We start from the raw sequence: 19,121 nt of genomic DNA, 5'->3' as shown, positions 1-19,121 counted from the left end.
GTTATATGAAATAGAAAAGGGGTGCATCTTTCAGCAAGTGTCTTTAGTCAGTAAACAAAACACACAATGTAAGGTACGCCCCTATTTTATTACACCTGAATAGAAAAAAATAGAAAATGGAGATTTCTATTCAGGGCGTGCAGTCTACTTTATGCTGCTGCAAAGACTATGGCCCGTCCACAGATTCCCTCACTGAGCCTCCACCTCCCCTCAATTCAACACCAGTAAAGACCCATCGCCTGCAGCATCATCTTACAATTACAATTTGCTCCAGAAAGTGTATGTTTGCATCCCTTGGGAAGTGAAATGTTAATTGCATAGATTTTTGACTATTTGCATTGTATACACCACCATTTTCACGTTCGATTTTTCTCTTTATTTCCTGGCAGCCCTCCATTTCAATGAGAATGCTGCACGAGACCAGGCCACCACGTCCACAGATCCCCTCTACAGGATCCATTACTCCAATGCCATGAAAGGGGAGGCAAGAGTGAAGCCCGTATAAAATGAGGCAACATCTGGTAAGTATTTCTTATTTTAATTATATAGAAAAAGTAATAAAAATAAGCCTTGTAATCTGAATTAAAACAGTTAAAAACAGTATTATTACATAAGAAATGTACACTTTGAATAGTTTAGTAAAATTAATGTGAAAATACAGTAGAAATACAACATGTCTTTCATTGCATAGGATGCGTTGAAGACGTGGGCCTGAGAAGGAGGGGTGATCACCAGCTGCATCTTCCGCTTCAACGCAGGGGAGGCAGTCTGAAGCCCATGTATTGCTGTTGACTATCTGGAAACTCCCGACGAACACGCAGGACGACACATGATGGAACCACAACTCTTATGTGGCGCCCAAGGAATCCCCAACACCAACTGACAAACATCCTGTACGCCAGATATCTGTAACGGCTACAAACAAAATGTGCTTTTAGATGACTTTCATAATAAAAAATGTTTTTGGTTTCTACACACGTTTTGGGTCACTTTGTATTTGAAGATATTAGTCATACACAAAATGTACCAGTCATAAGGCATTCTTACATTTCATTGGTGTTTACAATATGGCCTTTACTTGATATAAAGGCATGATCACAAGTACAGGGGTGATAGTGAAAAAAAATCCTGAGCCTGAACTTTTTCCCCTGCTCTAACGACGACGACAAGATACTGCATAGTGACGTAACGTAGGCCTATTTTGACACATTATTCAAACATTTAATAGCCTGTGTATGACCATAATTCAAGCCTGATGGTAGAAGAAAACCCTGAACCTGTAACACTTTCTATAAGAATAACCTAATGGCTAATTATTATCAATGTTTTTATTTTGCAAACTCTGTCAAGCCTGAAATCAGGTATCAATCAGGCAACAATCAGCCCTGCAAGAAGTAAGATAAGACTGTTTGCTGAAAAATGTAAAGTTGTCATACATTTGTGATATGGTAAGGAGTGAACATACTGCTCTATGCCCCGTAGCCGTACTGGTCCATGATCTGCTCTGTAGATGTTGTACATGGCTTGAAGCACATACACATTGAGGGACGTGGCATAAAATCCAGGATGGTCGATAACACACTGAGGCTGAGTGCCCTCCACCTGCTCCATGCGCCTTGTGACCTGTTAGGTAGTAGGATGATACAGGTAAGGTGAGTGTTGCAAGCAAATACTATGGTGGCCCTGTCACCTGAGGAGGCCAAAGTAGAATTAGCCTAGTGTGGTCAGTACTAACCGGCACATGATATTTGTTACAGTTACTACATTGCATCTAATGTGGGGATGAGACGTTACTGGGGGGGTGCCCCAAAATATTCCCCCTATTTAGCCAGTGCAGGATCACACAACAATCTAGCCTACTGCAGACCAGTTACTCTACCAAGGTATTGTGCTGGAAGGAACCCATGGCATGTGTATTATTATTTACTTATACTTTTACTTTGGCCACCCTTGTTTACGCTAACCCTACATGACAAACACCAAGAGATATGCTACACACCATATCAGTGTTCAGTAGGCATTGCACCACAGTTCCCGCATCGGCACCTATGAAAGGACGAGGGGAATGAGTCAAATTTCCTCCATCAATGTACAGTCTAGGTGATCTCCTTGACCACGTCCCTTGTAAAGCTAAAGGCTTTTGTATGGTCATGTCATTGTAATTTCTAAAGTTGCTGTACGAAGGCACACAAGCTATTTGTCTTTCTGAAGGTTCCATACCATTTGAAATGATAGCGCCTATGAAATGGTACAAAATATCGCCTCGCCTAGCCTTTCCAGTCAAAACACTGTTCAATGTTTACATAGACTATGGATAATAGAAATACAGAGGGGTGCAATCATATTGTTTGGTCAGTATCTCTAATAGGACGATTACAGTAGGCTACGTTTACTCTGCTAGTAGCTGGCTAGCCTGTCTGCTGAAATTTGAGAGATCAGCGATGCAGATGGAAAGAAAGTACAAAATTGACTAACCATTCAGATACTGGTTTTGGTATTCGTGGGGATCTAGGTGGCTCCTCTTCCTCTTGTTCGGCGTCTGGGTCTGACAAGGGGTCAAGCACGTATGGCTGGATAATTGCCGGTCTGTTAAAAGCCATTGTGATTTGGTGGTGCTACGCTCCAGTTCTCTCGCGGCCAACCTGGCTGTTGGCTGCGCCGCAAGCCAAGACGGGGCGTGGCTAGACCAGGAACCGAGCAGAACCGCGCAATTTAGAAGTGACTGGCGCTGACAAGATTTCAAGCTGGCGAAACTTTGGTGTTCTGATGATTTTGAATAAATAACTTCATGGACGTGTTCTGTATAGCCCATAGACCAATTCTAACTGCTGTAAGAAGGGATTTAATATGTCACCTTTAACAACAACAACAACAACAACAACAACAACAACAACAACAATCAGGGCTTTTTCTGAACGGGGAAATAGGGGCGCTCCACCCTCATACCTCCGCGGGTGCACCCTCATACTTCTTTTTATTTAAAAAATAAAAAATAAAAAATACTTTTTTGAGCGCCCCTAGTAAATTCCCCCCTTCACCCCCCGCAACCTGCCATGATGCTCGCTCATGCCAAAAATTCCTAGAAAAAGCCCTGATAATAATATGAAGAATAGTAGTAATAATAAGTATTGGCTGCAACACTGGCTGTTATGTGACTATCTAAACAGTAGTGGATATGGCAAATTATCACTCTTTTTGATGATTACAAGCTGTTGCTCTGCCTGCCCAGTGCCAGTCATCCTCGCACTGTCACCCTGGACACCCGCAGAACTAGCTGTCCAGTACCAGTACCCAGTCATCAATTAGGCTAGTGCTGCGAACTACCTAAGTCATGCCCATTTAACTCCACATAATTCACTGTTTAAAATGACATTAAAATCTGTCTTAATCTAAAAACCTACCAGATGAAACAGTTTGGAAATGGCTGACCTCATATGATCCTGGTCCCAAGTTGGTCGAGGTATTCCCCGTAAAACACGTAACTCGGGGGGCTCGACCATACATTTTGGCTGATGTTTAACCTGGAACACACGTTGTAAACTCTACCTAATCATCTGTCAAAATATGATTACATCGTAGCGAAACTATATATAAGCCAGTGATGTGTTGTTATGTAAATAAATAACTTCAGAAGATTGTTTGCCTCTCATGTTGGCTGACTCCAAACATTAGCAGCAGGCAAAGTTCGATTGTATGTTGTGTTGCTTGGACACCCGACCCGAGAGACTCGAGGCGGCGCGCTCCATGTGGTCATTCAAGAGGATGCTGGAAACACACAGACTGTAGCTGGAAACAAAATCAGAGGTATCATGTATCGCTGTCGGTTCTATGTTGTGGTTCACTAGTAAAACATGGAAATGGTTTACCAATACTGCACACCTTTCTCTAAGTAGTCGCAATGGGGTCATTTCTTACACATTAAGAAGCAATTGGATTAGGCTATCGCAGACAGAAGTTTTAGACTGCGCCAGTTTTTGACACTTCAGAATTTAAACATGCATGAGCAATATGACAGTTGTACCACACGTTTCCTCTGGAGCTGTACAGTAGAATATTAGAATGTACATTGTTGGCCAATGCCTCCATCTAGTGGCTAATGGATATTATTAACCTGGTGTCTTGTCAGAATAGGTCATTGAGGCCATGTAGACACAGGCAAATAAAACCACAAATATATGTGTTGCACTGTTACTCAGTCACAGATACACATTTTTTGATCGTATGGTCTGCAAGATTTTTTATTTTATCTTTTGAAAACTTGACTCCTGTAATCGTGTAATACCAGGCCACGTCCATTGCGGGCTTCTGAGAAGTCACTGGGTCAGTGGGTCTACTAATCACGTGAACATGCGGTCAGGGCAGAGCGATTTTAACGTGGCACAAATAATTGTGCCTCTCAAAATTGTCAACCCGTTTTGATGCATTGACATTAAATAATGTCCGATATTGGTAGTTTTTCTTCGAATTTGATTATATATTTAAGTCCTTAATTTTAACACAACGCGCTTCCCTTCTCCTGAAAGATCCAATCACAGGCAATACGTGGATGTTATATATCTATTTCAGCCAATGATTAGGGAGAGTTCGCACCAACGACTTTGCTGTAGTGCTCGAACAACCAGTAGCAAATGAGTTCATATGACCAAGGGCGTGGTTACTTGCAGTGAAGATGAGACAAAGAAGCTAAGGGAAGGCTTGAGGACTGTAGCCACTTTCCCAGAAAAAGGTCCAAAATATTGACGGTTTACAGTTAAGACGGATGTAACATATTTAAACGATTGTACTTTATCTCCGCGATTACATGGTTGACGTGGTTTCGCAGGACTTCTACTAGAATTGTTCTGGTAAAAAAACAAGGCTTGACCATGCCCAGTAGCACATCTTTGTTAGAGAACGAGGAAACGGAGCCTGAGCTCCCGCCACTAGTCCAAACATTTGCCGGCATGGGCATCGATGACCACGGCGCGCAAAGCCAGGCTGAGCAGCAAACCCTTACCCATCCATGTAGGGCATCGCCATTCAGCCTGCTTGGCGCTGTTTTGGACCTTCAGCCCATACCGCTCAATCAAGCTGGAACGGAGGAGGACGACGACGAGAAATCCGAGGAGGAGGCACTAAATGAGAACGAATCTGTGAGCCATTCTCTACTCGTACAGGCCCATGTCCCAGGGCTAGGCTCTGTCATGCTCCCAGGACATGAGGCCCAGGAGACAGTCGTCCTCTACAGCGATGGGCTTGACGACACACCGCAGGTCCCTGGCATGATGATACCTTACGGAGAATCTGGATATGAACCCCCTCTGCTTAGCATGCGAAGGAAGAGCGTCAATACAAAGGAATGTGTCGAGGTGCCTAGCTCTGAACACGTAGCTGAGATTGTCGGCCGACAGGGTGAGTGTGCAACGCCTTGGAACACTAGCTAAGAAGCTAGCCTGCTAGGTAGCAACACGTTTGGCTAGAGGCTAATGAACAAAACCAATTCCCAACATATGTGTTCTGATCTGGTGCATGGTTTGTTTTGACAACTCGGGTTCTAAAATTACCAAAGTATACTAAAGCATACATTTCAATGTGTTTTTGGGAATGGTAGTTAGTGTGGGACGGGTGTTGTTTTCCAGCTCAACATGCTCAGGTCCAACTATTGAGCTAGCGTTTTCCTTAGCAAGAATCTGGTGAGCTAACGCCATGGCCGCCTCGCCTTACAAAGGCTGGTACATTTGGTTCCCATTGGATTTAATGCAGCTGCATGTAATTGTCAATCATAATTCATATCGTGTCCACTATCACACTGTCTAAATCCAATTGGCTACATGTGACATTGATAACATGGGCAATCGAAAATCTAATACCGTCTGTTTGAAGTGGAACAGCGAAGTTGCTTTGTTAGTCCTGTATACATGCTACCCCAAAAGACCTAATGAAACGACGTGGTTATTATTGTGGGATGACCGCACAGTCATGCGATATGTTAAATGGTTACGATGTGTGTGGCAAGATTGTCTAGTGAAACCAAAACATCTGAAACCAGAACTGTTTTTTTTCCCTTCCAGGTTGCAAAATCAAGGCTTTAAGGGCAAAGACCAACACGTATATCAAAACACCCGTGAGAGGGGAGGAGCCAGTGTTCGTAGTGACCGGCCGCAAGGAGGACGTCGCCATGGCCAAGAGGGAGATCCTGTCGGCGGCTGAGCACTTCTCCCACATCCGAGCCTCCCGGAACAAGGCGGGCCCCATGCCCACCACCGGACCGGGTCTGACCGGCGCCCCGACCTTGCCGGGCCAGACCACCATCCAGGTGCGCGTGCCGTACCGTGTGGTGGGCCTGGTGGTGGGCCCCAAGGGGGCCACCATCAAGCGCATCCAGCAGCAGACACACACCTACATTGTGACGCCCAGCCGCGACAAGGAGCCCGTGTTCGAGGTCACAGGCATGCCGGAGAACGTGGACCGGGCACGCGAGGAGATCGAGGCCCACATCGCCCTGCGCACGGGCAGCTGCGTCGACATGACCGCCGACCTGGACAACGACTTCCATTGCAATGGTAAGGACGTCAGCTTCGAGACGGCCGCAGGCAGCGCCCACCACTGGCTCCACCATGCCACAGCCGGAGGCGTCCAGCAGCACCGGGGCACCGGGGCCGGGGCCGGATCCACCCGCATCACCGCCAGCTACCGCAACGACAGCTCCAGCTCGCTGGGCAGCGGGTCCTCTGACTCGTACTACAACGGTGGCGGAGGAGGCGGCAACCGCATGGCCGATTTCAGCCCCACGAGCCCCTTCAATAGCAACAGCAGCAGTGGCAGCAGCAGCGGAGGTGGGAGTGGCGGTGGCAGCAGCGGAGGTGGCACCGGTGGCAGCTTCTGGTTTGGAGAGTCCTCTCTGGTCCCCGCGGGCTCCGAAGACCTGGCTGGGCTGGATCCATCGGGCTTTGACAGTCTTCCCCTGGCGCCAGCACAGCCACAGGTACCGCAGCATCAGCCGCCACCGCAGGCTGGATCGGTCAACCCCATGCAGGTGGTGTGGAACCCGTTCGAGCAGGGCATCCAGCTCTTCGACACCCGCGGCGCCACCCCGTCGTTCCGCGACGGCAGCCAGCCGGGCACCCCACGGCTCTCGCCCACCTTCCAGGAGGCCCTGGAGCACCCCATGGCCCAGTTTGTGCAGCCAGCCGGGGGTAGCAACGGTGGGAGCGGATACCATCACCACCACCATGCGCACAAGTTCCCCGCCAGCTACGGCGCAGCCTTCTCCTCTTCCAGTGACAGCACCACCTCCAACTCCCCGCCCGACCACCAATTCTGCGGGCCCACTACCACCCGCGGAGGGGGCCTGTACTCGCTTACCCGGGAGTGATAGAGCGGCCCAGGCCTCCTACGCCCATGGTTGCTACCTGGTCCCCACCCATGCCCCTGGGCCTCTGCAGGCTTTCCCCTGCAAACGATACGATACAGTGTGCACCCAGTATTCTACGCAGTGCGCAGGCCATCTGCACTAGTGCACACAGACAAAGCAGCATATGACCCAGGCTGTTAAACGCTAGGTAGCATGTGAGCCGACCTGAGGTGTTTGTGTGTGTGTGCGTACGTGTGTGTGTGTGTGTGTCTGTGTGAGAGAGAGAGAGAAATGTGGGGGTTTGGGGGGCGAGCATGTGTACTTCTTAGATGTAATGTTTGGGATGGGTCCTTGGGGGATGTAGCAAGTAGTTACGGGGAGGGAATTATGGGTGAGAAGAATAAGGAAATATCAAAGAATATGGAGTTTTATTTTTTATTACATTACATTAATCCAGTTATTTTTTTATCATTTGTATTTTTTATTTTCCTGATATGTTGAAAAAGTACGGTTGAAGCAAAGTTTGAAATCAAGGAGTATGTCTAACTTTTTTTTGTCATTTTACACCCCATGTGTTTAGCTGCTATGTTGATTTCATGTACCGTTTTGATTTTTCCATTTTTGAATCCTTTTTTTTACCCTTTTTTTTATTCTCGCATTGCTGAAATTGGGGTGGAACAGGTTCTTCCTTGGGAATTGAGAAGTGTTACGCACTGCCGTGCTTTCCATTTCTTTCAGAGAACGTGCTTCGTTTTTATTTTATTTTCTAGTTACGTTTACATTTACTCGTGCCTAATCCAATTCCACTTGATTAAAATCCAACCTTTAGTTTTGTGGGTTTTGTGTTACCATAGAACTCTAAAGAAAAAAAGCAAGTCTGTGGCCTTAGTCCCATTGTCTTGGCTTATCTCTGCTAAAAGAAAAAAAAGAAACTAAGAAAAAAAAACACTATAGACGCCAACTTGTGAGCTTTTTCCATTTCTCCTTTTTTTCATCTCTGCTCCAAACAGATGCATGGAGATGGTGGATAAGTCTTCGATTAAAGTGGCAATGGGTGTGGTCCTTGGCACTGACATTCCAGCAAAACCTGTACAGTTCTCCCACGAAGCAGGGAGATTTGAGCTGCAGAGGACGTGAACGCTAGAATTGGAACTAGGACATGGCGTTAAAAAGTGTTCATTACTTAAGGTGGTTCTCATTACATCGCAAATAACTGACAACTTTATTGCCTTAAAGGATCCAGCCAGATCCCTTAGTCCATGGTCTGACACAAGCCAGAAGGTCCGTCGAAGTAGAATAGCAAAACTCCACTCACACCGAAGTACGTTTTAAGTTCGTTACGTGTGAGAGGTTCCACAAATGTGAACGCACAGGCCACACCTGTTTCCACGCAATCGATGTTCGTGTGGGTACGGAGGGAGAGGGGGCTTATGAGTTAATTTTTAAGGGGTGGGATGCTTTTCTTCTGTGATGTGCTCGTCTCATCCATGTCGAAAGGTACACTTTGTCCACAGACAAGACACGGCACAATGGCCCACTCACACACTGCACGCTCGACTCTCCCTCTGACCACTACCGAAACCCCCCTAGTGTTTAAGAGCCACAGACGACAGGCCGGCCATGCACCTGACGAGTCCTGGTCAACCGGATGGAGAACACATTGGTCCATAACCTCTCAAGAATTACTCTTGACATTTTTTGCATTGTTTTTTTAAATGTAGATTGGTTGAAATTGTACAGAACTTTATTTTTTATTTCTTCTAGAAGTTACATTTCATATGCCTATAAATAAATATATATATTACAATTTTAAAGATAAGGTTATATATTTTTTTCTATAGTATGACTTGAGCAAAATCTTTTGGTGAGTTGCAGTGCACTGCTGATTGTCAGTGCTCTCTCCGCTTGTAGTGCAGTTTAACAGTATTGAAAAGTAAGATTAACTAGTCTTTTTTCGGGCAAGGAGGAATGTGCACAGAAGCATGTTTTCATAACATACCACATTGTACACTGCAACTAAAAAGGCCAAGGATCTAACATGTAAAATGCATATATGTCTGTACGTCACCAAACTATAAATGAAAATGATATATATGTGCAGATATTGTTTTATTGGTGTGGCGGGTGTGTGCTTGCTCGCCACGCCAACAGTTTAAGTATTTGCTAATTTTACTACCTTCATTATGTGTGTGTAGACACATTAGGGCATATATGTTCTACAAAATAAGGTTAAATGCAAAATTATATTTTATGATTAAAGGCCTTCATGTGTCATGTGGCCAAAGCACTGATACTATATATTTGCTGTAAAGAGAATTAAGAGTTTTATTTTCTGATATTAAAAGTTACTTAATAAAGGCAGTTTCATTCTAAAAAAGAATCTGTGTTTGTGGGGTTGTTTTTTTAAGGATGTGGTTGAAATCATGCTACCTCAGTTTGAATGTTTCAGCTCAACTGTGTGCACTCAAACGTGCAGTGTCTGGGCAGAATTAAGGTTGCCTGTATGTATCTCATATTCTGTCCTTAAGGAGGGGGGATGGGGAAAACTTTAATTTATGTTATCTTCAAGTGAGTGCCTCAGCTGAGCACTAAGTGTATGCGTGTGGGCGCATTTCTGGTCCCATTTAGGAGGGTGGGGGTGGGGTGGTCCAGACGCGTCTGCCTGGTTAAAATTGCCTGCGGAAGTGTTCCGTCCAACCAATGACATGACACGGCAGCTCTGTCCTGCCCTGTGGCCCGACTGCTACTGCCACTGCTGTGTTGTCTGGGTGTCAGTCTGGTTTACACACCCCACCCCAGCCGCTCTCCTCTGACAGTGCATCAGTCCCCGTCTACCCCACCCCATCCTCATCCCCACCAGGAAATGGGTCAACCATGACGCAACAGCTGCCTGGCCTGCCTGCCACCCAGACCCAGCCATTCAGCCAGCCAGCCTCCTGGGCAGCAGTGGCCACACAGCCAGGCCAGGCTGCTCGCTCGCTCGCTGCATTCCTGTCCTTCTGCCTTGCACATTCCACAAGGGATTCAATCAGCGTGCTGAGAGGAGAGATTTGAGGTTTATAGTGTAGTAGATCTTACTGTACAGTAGGCTGCTGCTCCCTCTGGGGATCACCGGTGTTCTACACAGGATTTGATCAGTACATTGGGAGGAATAGGTTCATATTTGGCTGGAGCAATTCTGGCAGTCATTACATTCATTACAGTACATTGCCTATATATTTGTACATTCTTCAAGGTATTCAAGGGGAATATGCTTCAAAAATGTTGATTTGCAAATCATTCATACACTTGGGAAGGGTTACATGCAGTTCAACTGTCTGTACTGTATATTCCTTGTTCATTGAAGCAATAAGTAATTTAAGTAAAAGGGTAGAAAAGTATTAAAAAATCTCATACACTTAACTATGTAGTCCAGCACAATACAGTACATTTTACATGGTGCAGTAGGCCTATCATATGAAGTTGATTCAATCAATAGTTTTTGGTGTGGAGGGTGAATACAGACCAGGATTTCCCCCTGCACTCTGGGCCTGTATTGAAGGCGACCACCTTTACAACAGACCCCACCTTCACTGGTTCCCCTGGAAATATAACTTAAAGGGGACATATTGTGAAAAAACACTTTGTTAGGGCTTTCCTACTCTTGTTTTGGTCTCTACTGGTCTTGCATACACTCCAGATGTGAAAAAAAATCATCCAGCCCCTTTCTGTGAGTCACCAGGCGAAATTTGACACCGCCTCCTGTGAGCCAGTTAGCAGTTCCCCACCTGTGTGACGTGATATAGGGGCCGACCAATGAGGGTGCTGCCCGGCGGTGTCCAGGCCTGCCCCCAACGGAAATCCCCACCCACTAATTCATGGAGTGAAGAACCTGCGTGTCCGCCATTGTTGTATCTTAGCTTCATCGCTAACGGGAACCGAGCTATGGCAAGCAAAAGCAAAAAAGGGTGTTTTGTTGTCGGTTGTGGGGAACCACACAAGTCTGTGCATCTTCTTCCAACTGACCAGAGAAAATCTGCGTGGCTAAATTTCATCTTTGATGGCAAGATTCCACCAACACTTGGAAAACAAATTACAGTGTGTGCAAACCATTTAGCTGAAGACTGCTTTGGAAACTTGGGACAATACCATGCAGGATTGGCACACAGACTTCGCCTTACCGAGGACACGGTCCCAACTATCCGTGATGTGTCGACAGGTAAAGGACCTGTAAGTATCTTCAAATGTGTTCCCCCTTCTAGCTACTGTAGTGGTGTGACTATACTGTAGTGAATGGTGTGGTAGGTGCTATGCGTAATCTTATGCTAACCAAGCCACTGATGTTTTCTTGTTTGCCAACCAGCCAACTTAGCCTACTTGTAAATCAGTAGCCCAAAAGTGGACTGCAAAAGTGTCTGATTGACGTGAAATTATCATACTAGTAATAACTACGAATAAAACTTTGATGAGCAGTGTTCTAGGCTGGTTGTCCAGACATTCCACGTCTCCTGTTCAGTGTTCACGGAGTCTGACAACAAAGGTCACAAATGGCTGCGAGCCAGATGATTATTAGAACTAGAGCTCTAGTTCTAGATGGATTCTCTTTTGGCAATATGGTAGTGCGAGCGTGCAGACAAGACCATAATCTCCCTTTTGATGTCTGGTGATAACCATGCAACTTCACTTAGTCTAGATAGCGCAGCTAAGTTAGGATGAAAAGATTGAAATTATAGCCAAATCTACATCTGATTCTGTCCGTCTCCCAAAGCCCCCTCCTCCTAACTTGATCGTCGTTAATTATCCGCTATTCAATATCCCCTCGTTGCAGTCCCCAAGCGACACTTCATAACAATTGTGTTTATGGCGATTGTTGTGAGGTGTGTCACAGGGAATTTCAACCTCGCTCAGGGCGCTTGCTTGCCCTGTTACTTTATGTGCAAACGCAGTCTGATGCGCAAAAACATAAAAAAGAAAAGAAGAGCTCTCAAATTGACCAATGTAGGCGAGACGTGATCATTTACTGTCATTGGAAGTGGTTCATACGTCGTGCCATATTTTGAGCGATTGTTAGTTAGGATGAAAATCTTGAAATCATAGCCAAATCTGCGTCTGATTATGTCCATCTCCCAAAGTCCCCTCCTCCTAACTTGTATAATGATCGTCGTTAATTATCCGTTATTCAAATCAATATCCCCTCGTTGCAGTCCCCAAGCGACACTTCATAACAATTGTGTTTATGGCGATTGTTATGAGGTGTGTCACGGGGAATTTCAACCTCGCCCATGGCGCTTGCCTTGTCGACTTTGTGTTCAAACTAATCTGATGCGCAAAAACATAGGCTACCCAAAAAAAGAAGAGTGCTCTCAAGTTGACATATGTAGGCTAGGCGAGACATGGTATAATTTACCGTCATCTGAAGTGATTCATGACTCGTGCCCATATTTGTAGGCTATGTTTCACCTTTATAAAGAATGTAATCGAGATAGAACAGCACGTTGTAACGGATAGGCCTAAACATGCTATTTTCTTGATTTAGAGAATTACACACAAGTAGCCTGCCCCCATCATTTAGGCCTACTGATGAGAGTATATTATTATAAAATGAATTTCAAAACTAATAATCAATCTGTAGGCACTGTTCCTTTTGTTTGAAAGCTTTTATCACAAGCAGAGTAGGCAGGCAGGCTATACATTGTTTTACTTGAGTGCAGCTTCTCCAAATGTCTGTCTTTGTACTCTCCAAGGCTCCAGCCCAGCCACATCTGATTCCTCCCACAAGAGAGGTCGCCTGTCGAACCACCAGAGAAACGAACCGCTGGCACCCAACTGTCCATACGTACACTTGGACCTCACTTGGACACACTGGATAATACCCTGGATGTGCACCCTTCAACTGTTCCATGCGGCTTGTAACCTATAAGGTATTAGGTATTATGTAAATACAGTGAGTGTTGTAAGCAAAGCATGCTGTGGACCAAACGGTGGCCCTGTTACAAGAGGTAGCCTAAGAAGTAGCCTTCATTTATGGTGTAAGTACAACCTTAGTACATCATATTGCATACACTAGTTATTCCATTGTACCTACTGAGGAGGGAGAAAAAAAGGAACAACCCAAATTTGACCCAGTCAGTGCCGATTCAGGCACATTGCTCTGTAGATTACTGAAGACCAGAGTCTGAAGGAAACTATGGCTGGTGTTTGTTTACATATTGTTTTACTTTGGTTAGCTTTACCAACCTATAACTAAGAGACATATGTTAGCCCTAAATGTAGAGAAAATAAATAGGTAACCGTGGGACCTCCAAGCATTTAGCCAGAGAACACACAAGGTGTAGACAGTAGCTCTAGTGTCATTTTTATTACGACTGTTGTCGGCCACAGCCATGCCACATAACCAATACATAATGATAAACCTCGCACTTCACATAACTTACCCTCAGCTGACTAGATTCCCCACTGCTTCCTTCCCCACTCCTCGCACCCTCAAAACTCGAACACAGAATACAGAACACAGGCGTAACACAGAACAGACTTCATGTGTTCTGTGTTACGTCTGTGTTCTGTATTCTGTGTGCGGGTGTTGCGTATACAAAATGTTAGTACTCTGTACAATTTCCCAGACCCTATGTCAATTACAAAGCATGACTTTCAAGACTGGTGTAAACTGTAGTTTCAGTTTCTTTTGATTGAAAGCTTTTGTTACAAGCTGAGTGTAAATTATACTCTCATGCCATGTCTCTTTTCCAAATGTATGTCTCTTTGTCCTGTCTCAGTAACAGACCAGCCAGATCGGATTCAGCCAGAAACAGAAGTCTACTGTCGAACTGACCCACCTGTGACCTGAAGAATGGAACCTGACTGAAAGTGCTGACCTGGTATACAGCTGTCTATGAGGTGAAGGCAATTTTTCTGAGCTCTCTGAAATGTTTTACTTTGTCATAACCATGTCATCCTTTTAGTGAGTAGTGTATTACAGCAGATTCATTATCAATTGCAGCAAGGAAAAGGCTTCATGGAATGTCAATTAATTACTTTGAGGGTGCCGACACAAATGAAAACGTTATATGAAATAGAAAAGGGGTGCATCTTTCAGCAAGTGTCTTTAGTCAGTAAACAAAACACACAATGTAAAGTACGCCCCTATTTTATTACACCTGAATAGAAAAAAATAGAAAATGGAGATTTCTATTCAGGGCGTGCAGTCTACTTTATGCTGCTGCAAAGACTATGGCCCGTCCACAGATTCCCTCACTGAGCCTCCACCTCCCCTCAATTTCAACACCAGTAAAGACCCATCGCCTGCAGCATCATCTTACAATTACAATTTGCTCCAGAAAGTGTATGTTTGCATCCCTTGGGAAGTGAAATGTTAATTGCATAGATTTTTGACTATTTGCATTGTATACACCACCATTTTCACGTTCGATTTTTCTCTTTATTTCCTGGCAGCCCTCCATTTCAATGAGAATGCTGCACGAGACCAGGCCACCACGTCCACAGATCCCCTCTACAGGATCCATTACTCCAATGCCATGAAAGGGGAGGCAAGAGTGAAGCCCGTATAAAATGAGGCAACATCTGGTAAGTATTTCTTATTTTAATTATATAGAAAAAGTAATAAAAATAAGCCTTGTAATCTGAATTAAAACAGTTAAAACAGTATATTTACATAAGAAATGTACACTTTGAATAGTTTAGTAAAATTAATGTGAAAATACAGTAGAAATACAACATGTCTTTCATTGCATAGGATGCGTTGAAGACGTGGGCCTGAGAAGGAGGGGGTGATCACCAGCTGCATCTTCCGCTTCAACGCAGGGGAGGCAGTCTGAAGCCCATGTATTGCTGTTGACTATCTGGAAACTCCCGACGAACACGCAGGACGACACATGATGGAACCACAACTCTTATGTGGCGCCCAAGGAATCCCCAACACCAACTGACAAACATCCTGTACGCCAGATATCTGTAACGGCTACAAACAAAATGTGCTTTTAGATGACTTTCATAATAAAAATGTTTTGGTTTCTACACACGTTTGGGTCACTTTGTATTTGAAGATATTAGTCATACACAAAATGTACCAGTCATAAGGCATTCTTACATTTCATTGGTGTTTACAATATGGCCTTTACTGATATAAAGGCATGATCACAAGAACAGGGGTGATAGTGAAAAAAAATCCTGAGCCTGAACTTTTCCCCCTGCTCTAACGACGACGACAAGATACTGCATAGTGACGTAACGTAGGCCTATTTTGACACATTATTCAAACATTTAATAGCCTGTGTATGACCATAATTCAAGCCTGATGGTAGAAGAAAACCCTGAACCTGTAACACTTTCTATAAGAATAACCTAATGGCTAATTATTATCAATGTTTTTATTTTGCAAACTCTGTCAAGCCTGAAATCAGGTATCAATCAGGCAACAATCAGCCCTGCAAGAAGTAAGATAAGACTGTTTGCTGAAAATGTAAAGTTGTCATACATTTGTGATATGGTAGAAGTAAGGAGTGAACATACTGCTCTATGCCCCGTAGCCGTACTGGTCCATGATCTGCTCTGTAGATGTTGTACATGGCTTGAAGCACATACACATTGAGGGACGTGGCATAAAATCCAGGATGGTCGATAACACACACGAGGCTGAGTGCCCTCCACCTGCTCCATGCGCCTTGTGACCTGTTAGGTAGTAGGATGATACAGGTAAGGTGAGTGTTGCAAGCAAATACTATGGTGGCCCTGTCACCTGAGGAGGCCAAAGTAGAATTAGCCTAGTGTGGTCAGTACTAACCGGCACATGATATTTGTTACAGTTACTACATTGCATCTAATGTGGGGATGAGACGTTACTGGGGGGGTGCCCCAAAATATTCCCCCTATTTAGCCAGTGCAGGATCACACAACAATCTAGCCTACTGCAGACCAGTTACTCTACCAAGGTATTGTGCTGGAAGGAACCCATGGCATGTGTATTATTATTTACTTATACTTTTACTTTGGCCACCCTTGTTTACGCTAACCCTACATGACAAACACCAAGAGATATGCTACACACCATATCAGTGTTCAGTAGGCATTGCACCACAGTTCCCGCATCGGCACCTATGAAAGGACGAGGGGAATGAGTCAAATTTCCTCCATCAATGTACAGTCTAGGTGATCTCCTTGACCACGTCCCTTGTAAAGCTAAAGGCTTTTGTATGGTCATGTCATTGTAATTTCTAAAGTTGCTGTACGAAGGCACACAAGCTATTTGTCTTTCTGAAGGTTCCATACCATTTGAAATGATAGCGCCTATGAAATGGTACAAAATATCGCCTCGCCTAGCCTTTCCAGTCAAAACACTGTTCAATGTTTACATAGACTATGGATAATAGAAATACAGAGGGGTGCAATCATATTGTTTGGTCAGTATCTCTAATAGGACGATTACAGTAGGCTACGTTTACTCTGCTAGTAGCTGGCTAGCCTGTCTGCTGAAATTTGAGAGATCAGCGATGCAGATGGAAAGAAAGTACAAAATTGACTAACCATTCAGATACTGGTTTTGGTATTCGTGGGGATCTAGGTGGCTCCTCTTCCTCTTGTTCGGCGTCTGGGTCTGACAAGGGGTCAAGCACGTATGGCTGGATAATTGCCGGTCTGTTAAAAGCCATTGTGATTTGGTGGTGCTACGCTCCAGTTCTCTCGCGGCCAACCTGGCTGTTGGCTGCGCCGCAAGCCAAGACGGGGCGTGGCTAGACCAGGAACCGAGCAGAACCGCGCAATTTAGAAGTGACTGGCGCTGACAAGATTTCAAGCTGGCGAAACTTTGGTGTTCTGATGATTTTGAATAAATAACTTCATGGACGTGTTCTGTATAGCCCATAGACCAATTCTAACTGCTGTAAGAAGGGATTTAATATGTCACCTTTAATTGTATTGCAAATGCAATTTCTAACATTGCTCAACAAAACATGTCACATTTCATGTGAAACTGCATGGCATTAAACTTATGTCGGTGGCCAAATAAGGCGGCCTGAATGGTCGTGAACGGCCCTCGAGACATAGGTTATCCACCCCTTAAAATTATTCTTTGGTAACATATGTTAGTGCAGTAATGGCTGCTGGGTAAAAGCTGTTTTTCAGTCTATTTGTCCTGGTCTTCGTGTGTAGTAGTGGAGGGAGGTGTTAAATGCTTGCAGTTTAAGGAATGTGACATTGATATACAAATATTAATAAAAATATAAGCTTTTTACACTTTTATCCAAAGCGAAAATGATTTAGGAGCGGTATATTGGTTACGGTCCCTGTAATAGTGTGAGGATAGGTGCCGTACTGCACCTTAGACACGTTCATGGCTGATGCGGGACTGAAACCTGCAACCATCTGATTACAAGACCGGCTCCCTAACCATGAGTTATCCATACCATTATCCAAACTCACATCCTCGACTTGTGCTTGCGGCCTTGTGCTTTGCTGACACCCCGCCTGCATGGAGAAAATGGAAAAAAATGAAGATTGAATTGCACTTTAGTGAGATATTGAATTTAACCTCTATCTTCAATGACGTCAAGGCAACAAGCACAAGGGAGGACGGGGAGATTACATTTTGAAGTGAAGCCCATTAGTGTCTCTCTCGCCCCTGTTCCCCTTCAATAGGCCTACACCCAGTCAGTGTTTTTCCACTGCGATTCTGATGTCAACTTTAAGAATGATGGACAAATAACGAGCTTTAAAATGATCCAGTGTGCTGCTGTGATTTCACACTAAACGACAAAGCATTCAAAGTGACCCCAAATTAGGCCACTGCCGTCTTGGTAGTGCTGCATCATTCTGTAGCCTACCCACTGCAAAGATCAACAGCCTTGCATTCATTTTAGGGCAGTGATTGTCAAAGCCTTAGCCCTGAAGGTACAGTATAGGTACAGTATTCCAAGTGGGCCTTGAAATCATTGTCTAAAAAGCAAAACATTATGTGTATGTGTGTTGCTGTTTATTATTTATTTGTGAAGTACTGTTTATTGGGACAGAGGTGGCCCAGAGGTTGGGAGACCCTACTTTTTTGGATTCGATCAAAGACACGAGTTGAAAAATGAATAGGTCCATATTGTGTAAGCTCTTGCTGTAGTCACTCTGGATCTGTGACCTGGAGGTTAATCAAAGGATTGGAGCAGGACATTCAGATGAATACATAAGCATTGTATTATTAGCTTATACTGTACTCACTCTGCATCAGTGACCTAGAGGTTAATCAAGGGATTTGAGCCAGGCATTGCAGATGAATAGGTTCATATTGTGCCACGGTTTGCTGACTTCATGTACAGCTTGCTAACTTAATATGCAGCTTGCTGACTTAATATTTAATATTAATAATTCTGGCAATTACTGACATTCTTTGAGGGATTCGTGCCACACGTTGAGAGGAAGAAGTTTATAGTGTGCCATATCTTACTCTACTCCCTCTCTACAGGGATCAGGGACCCCACATTCTTCAGGGGATTCACTCAAGACATTGAGAGGAACAAGTTCATAATGTGCCACTTATTTTACAGTATGCACTCGGCGGATCAGTTGATGAATTAAACCCCTTACTGCTTTGCAAGTTATTCAATTAAAAAGTCTACCAACACCGTTTCAGGGTCCACATGTTAGCCAGTAATACATGACTGTCTATGTTTTTTATATGACAGGTTCAGTATGTATTCATCACATTAGTTAGTCTAGTTGGCCCTTGATTTGTGTAGCACATGCTTCATAAGTCACATTAACACAGTTATGTATTAGTGCTCAACACGGACCCTAAAATAAAGAGTTACCAAAT

At 44.4% G+C, this 19,121-nt stretch overlaps 2 protein-coding genes and 3 long non-coding RNA genes across 5 annotated transcripts in view; 2 read left to right on the top strand and 3 right to left on the bottom strand.

The window, feature by feature from the left end:
* stpg2 (sperm-tail PG-rich repeat containing 2) overlaps positions 1–3,661 on the bottom strand; it is a 68,703-nt gene extending 65,042 nt beyond the window's left edge. The window contains exon 1 of the mRNA XM_063195681.1: positions 3,402–3,661. Within this exon, the coding sequence (XP_063051751.1) occupies positions 3,402–3,504 (103 nt within the window). The 5' untranslated portion in view covers positions 3,505–3,661. The remainder of the gene's footprint in view (positions 1–3,401) is intronic.
* LOC134446333 (uncharacterized) lies at positions 817–2,625 on the bottom strand. The gene is made up of 3 exons (XR_010034398.1): positions 2,476–2,625; positions 1,466–1,623; positions 817–915 (listed from the first exon to the last, which is right to left on the bottom strand). It is a non-coding gene; the product is annotated as an uncharacterized LOC134446333 (long non-coding RNA).
* Positions 3,662–4,639: 978 nt separating the features above from the next.
* On the top strand, positions 4,640–9,710 carry LOC134446330 (RNA-binding protein MEX3B). Its single transcript, XM_063195680.1, has 2 exons — positions 4,640–5,391; positions 6,051–9,710. Exons 1-2 carry the CDS (start codon positions 4,866–4,868, stop codon positions 7,352–7,354), a joined length of 1,830 nt encoding a protein of 609 aa, XP_063051750.1. The 5' UTR covers positions 4,640–4,865; the 3' UTR covers positions 7,355–9,710.
* Positions 9,711–10,976: 1,266 nt separating this feature from the next.
* On the top strand, positions 10,977–15,155 carry LOC134445508 (uncharacterized). Its single transcript, XR_010034281.1, has 5 exons — positions 10,977–11,542; positions 13,057–13,233; positions 14,086–14,206; positions 14,762–14,893; positions 15,063–15,155. It is a non-coding gene; the product is annotated as an uncharacterized LOC134445508 (long non-coding RNA).
* On the bottom strand, positions 14,895–15,940 carry LOC134445509 (uncharacterized). The gene is made up of 2 exons (XR_010034282.1): positions 15,839–15,940; positions 14,895–15,287 (listed from the first exon to the last, which is right to left on the bottom strand). It is a non-coding gene; the product is annotated as an uncharacterized LOC134445509 (long non-coding RNA).
* Between the last annotated feature and the right edge of the window lie 3,181 nt (positions 15,941–19,121).

The sequence above is a fragment of the Engraulis encrasicolus genome, chromosome 3 (assembly GCF_034702125.1).
Source record: "Engraulis encrasicolus isolate BLACKSEA-1 chromosome 3, IST_EnEncr_1.0, whole genome shotgun sequence".
Lineage (NCBI taxonomy): Eukaryota > Metazoa > Chordata > Actinopteri > Clupeiformes > Engraulidae > Engraulis > Engraulis encrasicolus.
The sequence above is the reverse complement of the archived record's forward strand: the minus strand, read 5'-3'. Positions and strand labels throughout refer to the sequence as shown.